This window comes from Helobdella robusta, assembly GCF_000326865.2.
Source record: "Helobdella robusta unplaced genomic scaffold HELROscaffold_70, whole genome shotgun sequence".
In the NCBI taxonomy this organism is placed as follows: domain Eukaryota; kingdom Metazoa; phylum Annelida; class Clitellata; order Rhynchobdellida; family Glossiphoniidae; genus Helobdella; species Helobdella robusta.
This window is the reverse complement of record NW_008705399.1, coordinates 249,620-258,916: the sequence shown is the minus strand read 5'-3', so window position 1 is coordinate 258,916 and position 9,297 is coordinate 249,620. Positions and strand designations below refer to the sequence as shown.

Sequence of the window (9,297 nt, the reverse complement as noted above, 5' to 3'; positions counted from 1 at the left end):
CAACAAAAATATACACACCAACAACAACAACATACATCCCAACAATACATGCCGCCTCAACAACAACAGTTTACGCCTCAACAACAACAATACACGCCGCAACAACAACAACACACGTCTCAACAACAACAAAAACATACGCCTCATTACCAACAACAGCAGCATCAATCGGTATCTAATCCTTATTATCAACCTTATTATGCACAAAAGTTGCCAGCATCACAATCACCTCAACAGCAATTTATTTACCAATATCAACAAACATCTCAACAACAAATATCGCAACAACAACAACAGCAGCAAATATACCAAAAACAACAAATATCCCAACAACAAGCATCGCATCAACAACGACAACAGGTCTACCAACATCAACAACAGATATCACAGCATCATTTTCAGTCACCGATGTATGGACAGCAACATCAGTCTATGCAACAACAATCACCTCTACATCAACAACAACAACAAACTTTATATCCCCATCAACAACAACAACAACAAACAAGCTTTTCCTCTCAGCAACTAACACCTCAAAACATCTCACCTAAAATTTACACAAACCTGGATGATAAATCGGCTAATAAATTTTCCATTCGATTAAAAAGCAATTTTCCACCCCAGCCAGCCTACAGACTGTCGCATTCCTTTTCTCCGCCACCATACTTGCCTAACGATCCACAAAACATTCCTAGCAACAGAAATTTGTTAACCACATCCCTACATTTCAACATTTTCACACAGAATAAACCTATTCATCGGCCATCCTGTGCTTATGACGTTGGTGGTTTCTTGTACGCAAATCAACAGCCTGGAAGTAGTGGTCTAGAAGCTTCCGAAAGCAGCAATACTGCATCTAAGTTGTTCAAAGCGCCAGGTTCACAGAGTGATACAAATTCTAATAACGATCCTACTCCATCTGGCTCATATGCCAGGCCTGCAAACTCACAAACACAGGCCAATCAGTCATCTCAATCGAGAAATATGAAAATACAATTGGCAAACGTTGATGCCGGAAATGTACAACGCAAAAAACGTGGAAAAAAACAAACTGAGACTGGAAAGCAGGATGACGGAGAGGCTACAGTCACTCAAACGAACCAGTCCCAATTCAGCCAGCAATCAGGCAGTCAAACGACCCAGCCCCAATTCAGCCAGCAATCAGGCAGTCAAACGACCCAGCCCCAATTCAGTCAGCAATCAGCAGCACCCTCTTCACCTCCTGCCGATCCCTACGCTCCGAAGCCAAATGACGGAACAGAAATTGAACCTACCTCTGACGTTGATCGAGAAAAGTTGGCCATAAAAAGAGAAAAAGGCAAGCTCTCACAACGAAGATGTCGAGATAAAAAGAAAAAAGAATTTGAAAAAACTGAACAGTCAGTTAAAATTATAAAGCAGGAAATTGAATTGAAGACAGCAGAAGTAGAATCGATAAAATGGGAGATCCTGGAAGCAATAAGGTCTCTCCACAGACATAGGGACGGTCCAACCCCCCCTAACGTTGACATAGACGAAACTATAGTGCGTATGCTGGGGGACTGTCACATAGATGACAAAAATGTAGATATTTTAATGAAGTATTTGAACGGGAATGGTGTTCATTTGAAGAAACTTTCCCCGGTTGTTGAAAATTATTTTATATTTTTCTTAATTCAATCACTCAATCAATCACTCAATCAATCACTCAATCAATCAATCAATCAATCAATCAATCAATCAATCAATCAATCAATCACTCACTCACTCACTCACTCACTCACTCAATCAATCACTCACTCACTCAATCAATCAATTAATCAATCAATCAATCAACTCATTCATTTCATTCAATCGTTCAACAATTTTCTACCAAACAATCACTTGGCTAATCGATAAGTTAATCAGTAATTTAAAACATTGAAATTAATCCTTTCAAGTTTAATTTAAACATCACGCATAATGAGTGTTTATAAAATTTGGATGGATGTGTTGATTGAATGAATAAACTAATGAATGATTTAGTGAGTAAATAAATGAATGAATGAATGAATGAATGAATGAATGAATGAATGAATGAATGAATGAACAATGAGTAGTTGATTAATCAATAAATTTTAAAACTCGAAAATTTTGTACGTATGTCATGAAATATCACCAAGCATGAGTTTGATTAATGCATCAAAGTTAACATTTGTCACAGTGCCCAGATGACTTGCTACATTCAGTTGTCATTTTAATGCTAATTATATTTTATTGTCTTCTTACTTGAATTTTTGCCATAGCATTTTCAACATTTTGCTAGATTTATAATGAATTAATTAATAAATAATTTAATACATACTTTTTGGCATATTTCGTTCATTGATTTTTTAATTTTAATTATCTCTTAAAAATGTACTTAAATTTAATTAATACAATAACAAAGTCTTTGTTTTTCTACAGCTAAAAAGACTGAAATTCAAATTCACGAATAAAATTTTCTTCAATTTAATTAGAAATCTCTTCTGGTTTCTTATCCATTAATGACGCCATTTTTATCTGAAATTAATATCAATAATAATAATAAAACATTTGTATAGCGCTTCATCCCCACCAACTACAACACAACATACTTTCATAAACTCAGTGACGTCAGAGTGACGTAATAGATTCTTTGCCTCCGACGGTTCGGCCATTCTCTCGCAGATTACATCTCTAATTTTCTGACTCTCTCTCCTCTCAGATCTCTCCATCATTATCGCCACTTCACTTTTAGTTATCCGGTATTTCCGGTTTGAGTAAATACCCCTTTTGTATCTTTTCAAAACGGAATTTTCATCCGCTGCTGTACTTTCCTGGGAGTATTTTTTGCTATTGTTAATAACATTTGGAAATAATATTCATAATTAATAATAATTATAATTATTATTATTATAAGTTCTCTTTCAATTAATTCTTACATGTATCAAACGCATACATTACTTTTACTTTACTTGCACTGTTTATGATTTTAATGTAACATTTAAAAGTGCGTTAATGAAAAGGTAAATTTTCAAACTTTTTCATCACCAATCTTTGCTGAGTTCTGATTATGATGATTGAAAATGCGGGAATCACTACTATCATCGTCATCTTCGTCATCATCATCATCTTCATCATTATAGTTGTTGTTATTGTTGACGTTTATGTTGGGTTTCAATCGAACTAAAATAGATGTAGCAGCATTAAAAGGTATATTTCTTGTTAGATTTTCCTCCGAAATTAGATTGATGTTTGTTACTTTCGGCTCCTTTTTATAAATCCTTAATTGGTGCCCGCCTGAGTTTAAGCTTAGCTAGATGTTTAGATATTTGTTCAGTTGTTTATCGATTCATTGAGAGTAATTTGTGTAGCGTTCAATTCAATATTTCTAAAAATTCAGTCGCCAATCATCATCACCACCACAATCTTCATCATCATCACCATTCAATCTTCATCATCATCATCATTACCACCAAAATCTTCATCATCATGATCACCACCTTCAAAGCATGATCGTGTTCGGGCTGTTTGAATGTACCATTCATTACGAATACATTTAATGCAGAGTAGCCAATGTATACCAGCTTTTGAAATTTATCATCTGTGCTATACACCTTTCATTACGATCATAATTATCATTATAATTTTAAAATAATTATTTCCATTATCGATCGTCGTCATTATTATCATCGTCAACGATCTTCATAATCATCTAACAATAATAATAATAAGAAGAATAAACCTTTAAAATTATAGTCGCAGTGGCGGGAACATTTTGGCGCCAAAATTTAACCCGGAAGTTAAATACAGGATCGTAAATGTGACTGTCTACGCGAGGGAAACATTGAAAGGTGTGTCCTACGCGTCTGTTCCATCTGTCTATCATCATTCCTTCAATCTATTGTTCATTTAAATTAATTATTGTTCATTCTATCATTACCGTTATTAGCGGTTATGGTAGCAGCCTCAATAGCAGCAGTTGTAGTAAGTGGCAGTAGTATGGTGGTCCTATCCATGCATATGTGTCTTACGTTATAGTTATGTTGTTTAAATGTCGGTAGTTCGTTTTGAACTCTTAAATAAATAACTTTCACAATTCAGTCGTCACTATTCTAATTAATTAATTAATTAGTTCATCTATGATTAAATTATGCAAATTAGCCAACCCTAATTATAGAGCAATATTCCGGCAGATGCCTGCATGCGTCGATGTACAAGGTGAACCCGTCCGTCCTTCCGAAGTGTGCCCTCGGTGGGCTAGCTGGTTCATACCGGGTCCAAATCTTTCATCATTATTATTATTATATTAATATTATTTTATTATTATTATTATTATTTTATTATTTTTATATAGCAAAACGAACACACCAATATATCACACACATGCGCGCATACACACAAATTTACCGCAGGCGGTATCGTGTTGAGGTATTCTTCCAAAGACCTTGAGAAAAAAAATTATTACAGAGCATGCTTATTAACATAACTTATCCGAGAGCACATTAGCATAATTTATTCATGAATAAATTAGCAACAGCTACAAATTTGGCATTTACCTTTTGGCATTTTCGTAACTTAAGACCTTTAAATTTAGAAATGATTTGGATTCACTGTTACTATCATCTTGTGATTTTTCGTTCATTATTAAATTATGGCTTATGGGCGGTTTCTTAATTGGCAAACGTTTCATTTCTGTAAAAATGAATGAATAAATGAGTGAATAAATAGGTGAATGAATGAGTGAATGAATGAGAGAATAAATAAGTGAGTGAATGAATGAGTGAATGAGTGAGTGAATGGATGAACAAATGAAGGAACCTTCTTTTGATTGTAATCCATCCAACGCTAAAACGCACCAGCCGACCAGACGCAAGTCATCATCATTATCATCATCGTCATCATCATCATTATCATCATCGCCGTCATTATTATTATTATTGTTGTTGTTGTTGTTGTTGTTGTTGTTTTTGCTGTTCCCCAGTTTAGGAATTAATTTTTCTTTAATTTTTTGGAAGGTAGATTTGGTTTTTTGAAGAATAATAATTTTACCAGGTATCTCCGTTATAGAAACTATGAAATAATTTTTGACTTTAAACTTCCTTTTCTTCTTCTTCTTTTTAGTATTATTATTATTATTATTATTATTATTATTATTATTATTATTATTATGAATATCATTCTCTTTTGAAGGCCGTGATGTGGAACTTTCAAATACGATGTTATGACTATTATTCTCCCACGGTCCATTAATGTAGTTGATGCTTTTATCATTATTATTATTATTATTTTCATTATTATTATTATTATTATTATTATTGTCATTATTATTATACATATTATTGTTTATTATTATTTCTGCTTTGCGTCTTCTTATTATGAATGATCTATTTGCATTGATCGGGTGTACCTTAGGCCTCTGCTTTGCATCGAGGACCGCTTTTAAAGACGGTTTCACGGGCAATCTCTCTTTGTTCGAGATCTAGGATTATGAGGTATTGAAATTAAGTCATAATTATTATTATTATTATTATCATTATTATAGTAGTAGTATTAGTAGTTGTAGTAGTTGTAACAATGGAGTATTAGTAGTAGTTGTGGTAGTAGTAGTAGTAGTAGTAGTGGTGGTGGTGGTGGTAGTAGTAGTAGTAGTAGTAGTAGTAGTGGTAATGGTAGTAGAAATAATGAACTAATCAACTTTTTCGTTTTTAACTTGGACGAGGTCTGTTTTCAGTCGAACAGTCCGACTTATGGTGAACTCTTCGAGGTTTTCAAAAAATATTTCCAACGTCCAACTTTCAAATCTGGACAGTTTGATAATATTAATTATAATAAAATTAATGATTATTATAATTATAATCATTATTATTTATTAACATTAGGTTACTGTTATCAATGTTATATTACGTCACAATAAAAATAGTGTGGGAGTTGCAAATTTTTGACGATTTGATGAGCCAGAAGTTGTATAAAAGTTGAAATTTTTTTTTTAGTCGAAAAATTTAGCTTAAGACGGTGTCTTTCAGAAGAAATATGTTTGTAGCGATGTGCAATCATTTGAAAAAAAATGCTGCCAATGTGTATGAAATCACATAACTATTTTAAAGTGTGGTTTAAACCAAATTCCATGTGATTTAACTGAGAAAAACAATTATACCGACTAATTTTAAGTATTTTTTAAATATCTTTCATTTAGTAGTGGTATATATGGAACATAAGTTTGAACATTTTATTTGGGAGTCGAAGTTTGGAGTCGAGTCGGATATTCTTACCCGGAGTCGAGTCTGAAAGTATTCAATCATGGAATCGATCCATCTCTGATAGCTTAAAAAAGACTGTTCATCTTTATCATTAATGCCACTCTAAGATTTGATTTATTTGATTTATTATAAATAAAGTTGTCTTTATTTAAAATACCAAACAAACTTTTCTTCATCATCTTCGTCATCGTCGTCGTCATCATCATCTTCGTCGTCGTCGTCATTATCACTGATTGTTTCATTGATATTTGACATGATGTTTGGCTGTTGGCGATAAAATTTGTACATGGAAATCGGCTCCATGTTCAACTTTTCCTCTTCTTCCATCTGCGAAGGGTGCAGAATTCTTACGAACGCTTCCAACTCAGCATTCTTCATTTCAAATTTGAAAAAATATTTCGAGAAATAATAATAAACTTAAACTAACATTGTTCGTTCATTAACAGTTAAAAAAGCAATGTGTATGCGTGTACACTTTAATTATAATAATTTATACACTGGTGCTATGACGTCATAATAAATAATTACTAACATAATTATTGTAATATTTGGCTGCTGTCTTCTGATTGGCCACCAGAGGAGCCAGCCATCTGCCGCACATCAGAGTTCCTTCTTTACTAAATAGTTTAACGACCGCGAAACCTTGCAGCAAGAACGTGATGATAATTATGTTAATAATTAATATTATTTATTATCGTATTTATAATTATTATTTGTATAATTATGTTGATAATGGTGATAAATCTGTTGAGGTTGATGATGGTAAAAGGGAACCATGGATAGGTAGATAGATAGATGAAAACCTCTATTGTTCATTATGTTATGCTGGCCTGCCATCACCTCCAGCACTAAGAACAAATTTCTGTTCGGTTTGCAACTAAATTTTAAAAAGTTAATTATTATTATTTATGATCATGAACGGTATGTGACATCTGTTAGTGTGGGCATGCATGATTGATTACATTTTCCAACGATATTGTGGAAGTTTATTTCATTTTAAACGTTTATTACTGTGACGTACAGTAATGTAATCAGCCTTATGTGGTCAGGGATTGAATGATTGATTGATTGAATGAATGATTGATTAATTGATTGATAGATTTTACTTATTGATTCATTGATTGATTCATTCAAACAGAAAGCACACACCCACAGACAGCACACATCCACACAAATACACACACACAAACACACGCACACACACATACTCACTTATTGACCGGCTGCCTAAGATTAAATCGAGCAAATCTATTTTTAGAACTGATCTTGACGACGTCATTTGAGATAAAAATAGACGGGGGCCCAGTAAAATCGTCATCATCTTCATCATCATATCCAACATCGTCATCGTCGTCGTCATCATTGTTCTTTTTGTCATTATTATTACTATTTTTTAAACTCAAATGTTGCAATTTCACAATCATCTTGATCTCAGTTATGTTTTTTTCGAGGCCCATAACTCCGTCGTATATGATTAAGAAACTGTTTCTGAATGAGTGAGTGAGTGAATGAATGAATGAATGAATGAATGAATGAATGAATGAATGAATGAATGAATGAATGAATGAATGAATGAACGAATGAACTAATGAACGAACGAACGAACGAATGAATGAAGAGATGCGTTGAATGGATTATAATTGTGACAATATTCGCACTGGCTGAGACGCAGATAAAAATGTTCTGAGGAGTTGAGCTTAGGTTGTTTTACATAAAAATGAATATATAAGAAATAATGATAATAATTATAATATATTATAAAATAGTTTGCAGCAACTTTCTTTTCTTATTCAGTATTTTTTCTAGCAATTTCCACTTTTAAATCAACATTTTTTTCTAAATTTATCAAACATGGCTTTGGTCAAACATTGGTGAAGCTTCTACAGCATTTCGTAACTATGGAATTTTCGAAAATGAAATTACCCCAATGTTTTATTTCCAAATTTAACAGAATTTTAGCATAAAAATTGATCAGAAGTAAAGCTCTCTTCCCGTTTCAGAAGAGTAGGGTAGGGAAGAGGGCTTAGCTACCCCCACATTGTTTGGCTACGTCCCAGCGTGCATACTGGCATTGCCATCCTACCAACCTGTATGGCGTTTGTTCATGGAAGAGGTGATGGTCTATCAAATTGAATTGCGATTTCAACTGCCGAGAAATTATTTTAAAATTTTTTTATTGTATTCTAAATATTTTTCTCTTCTTAACATTATAACAGACAGATGAATGAGTGAATTATACATAAATTAAAAAATTATAAATGAAAAGAAGTGAATGAATATGTGAGTGAATGTGTGAACGAATGAATGGATGAACGAACGAACGAACGAATGATTCGATGAATAAATAAAAGATTAACAAATAAAATAATTAATATTTTTTGTTATTTACTTTCGACCCTTGAAAACTTTTCTGTTGTTCATTTAATTCCCGATTCAACCCTATCAAATCGTCCATGATGATGTCCTTAAGCTTTTGCAAGTTCACCTTAATTTCATCTGTACGATAATAAAAAAGAATACCATTAGTTAAAGTAATAATAATAAAAAAGTAGCATTAGTATTATAAGTAGTATTTGTAGTAGTGGTGGTGGTATTAATGATAAAGCAATATGTAGTAGCATTGGTAATCTGATATCTTCTTCAGTACCAGCTGAAGTAGTGGCAGTATTAAATTTCTCATTCATTCCTGTATAACCTCCATCGTCCAACATTTCTTTAACGTTGAAATCCATATTTGTTAGATGGTTTTAGCAGAAACTGGAACTACTTTTGTTATTTAAATACAATAGTGCTTTGTATTCTTAATTAAAGTCACAAAAATTTTGTGGAAAAATATAATAGGCGATTCTTAACAATGCTTATGCATATTCAGACAGACAGAAAACAATAAAGTTCACATACACACATACACACGCATAAACGTACATACATACACACACTTATACACATACATACTTACATATACACGTACATCATTGTTTGTTTGTGAGTCCATGACAACAACGACAAAAGGTCGAAGATATGTAGGGGAAATTGATTGATCGGAACATTTTCGATC

General features: G+C 32.9%; 2 protein-coding genes across 2 annotated transcripts in view; one reads left to right on the top strand and one right to left on the bottom strand.

The window, feature by feature from the left end:
* The window catches only part of HELRODRAFT_181343 (hypothetical protein), a gene marked incomplete at both ends in the record, with an annotated part of 3,907 nt that extends 1,688 nt beyond the window's left edge, over positions 1–2,219 (top strand). Inside the window, 3 exons of the mRNA XM_009031156.1 lie at positions 238–360; positions 510–1,623; positions 2,190–2,219. Coding sequence (XP_009029404.1) covers positions 238–360; positions 510–1,623; positions 2,190–2,219 — 1,267 coding nt within the window. The remainder of the gene's footprint in view (positions 1–237; positions 361–509; positions 1,624–2,189) is intronic.
* Positions 2,220–2,469: 250 nt separating this feature from the next.
* Positions 2,470–8,971, bottom strand: HELRODRAFT_181342 (hypothetical protein; the record flags this gene model as incomplete). Its single annotated transcript, XM_009031155.1, has 16 exons — positions 2,470–2,520; positions 2,595–2,816; positions 3,483–3,596; positions 3,725–3,880; positions 4,149–4,265; positions 4,390–4,426; positions 4,539–4,674; positions 5,032–5,461; positions 5,693–5,783; positions 6,406–6,611; positions 6,772–6,881; positions 7,043–7,116; positions 7,452–7,727; positions 8,327–8,385; positions 8,629–8,735; positions 8,935–8,971. 16 exons carry the CDS (start codon positions 8,969–8,971, stop codon positions 2,470–2,472), a joined length of 2,223 nt encoding a protein of 740 aa, XP_009029403.1.
* Positions 8,972–9,297: the final 326 nt, after the last annotated feature.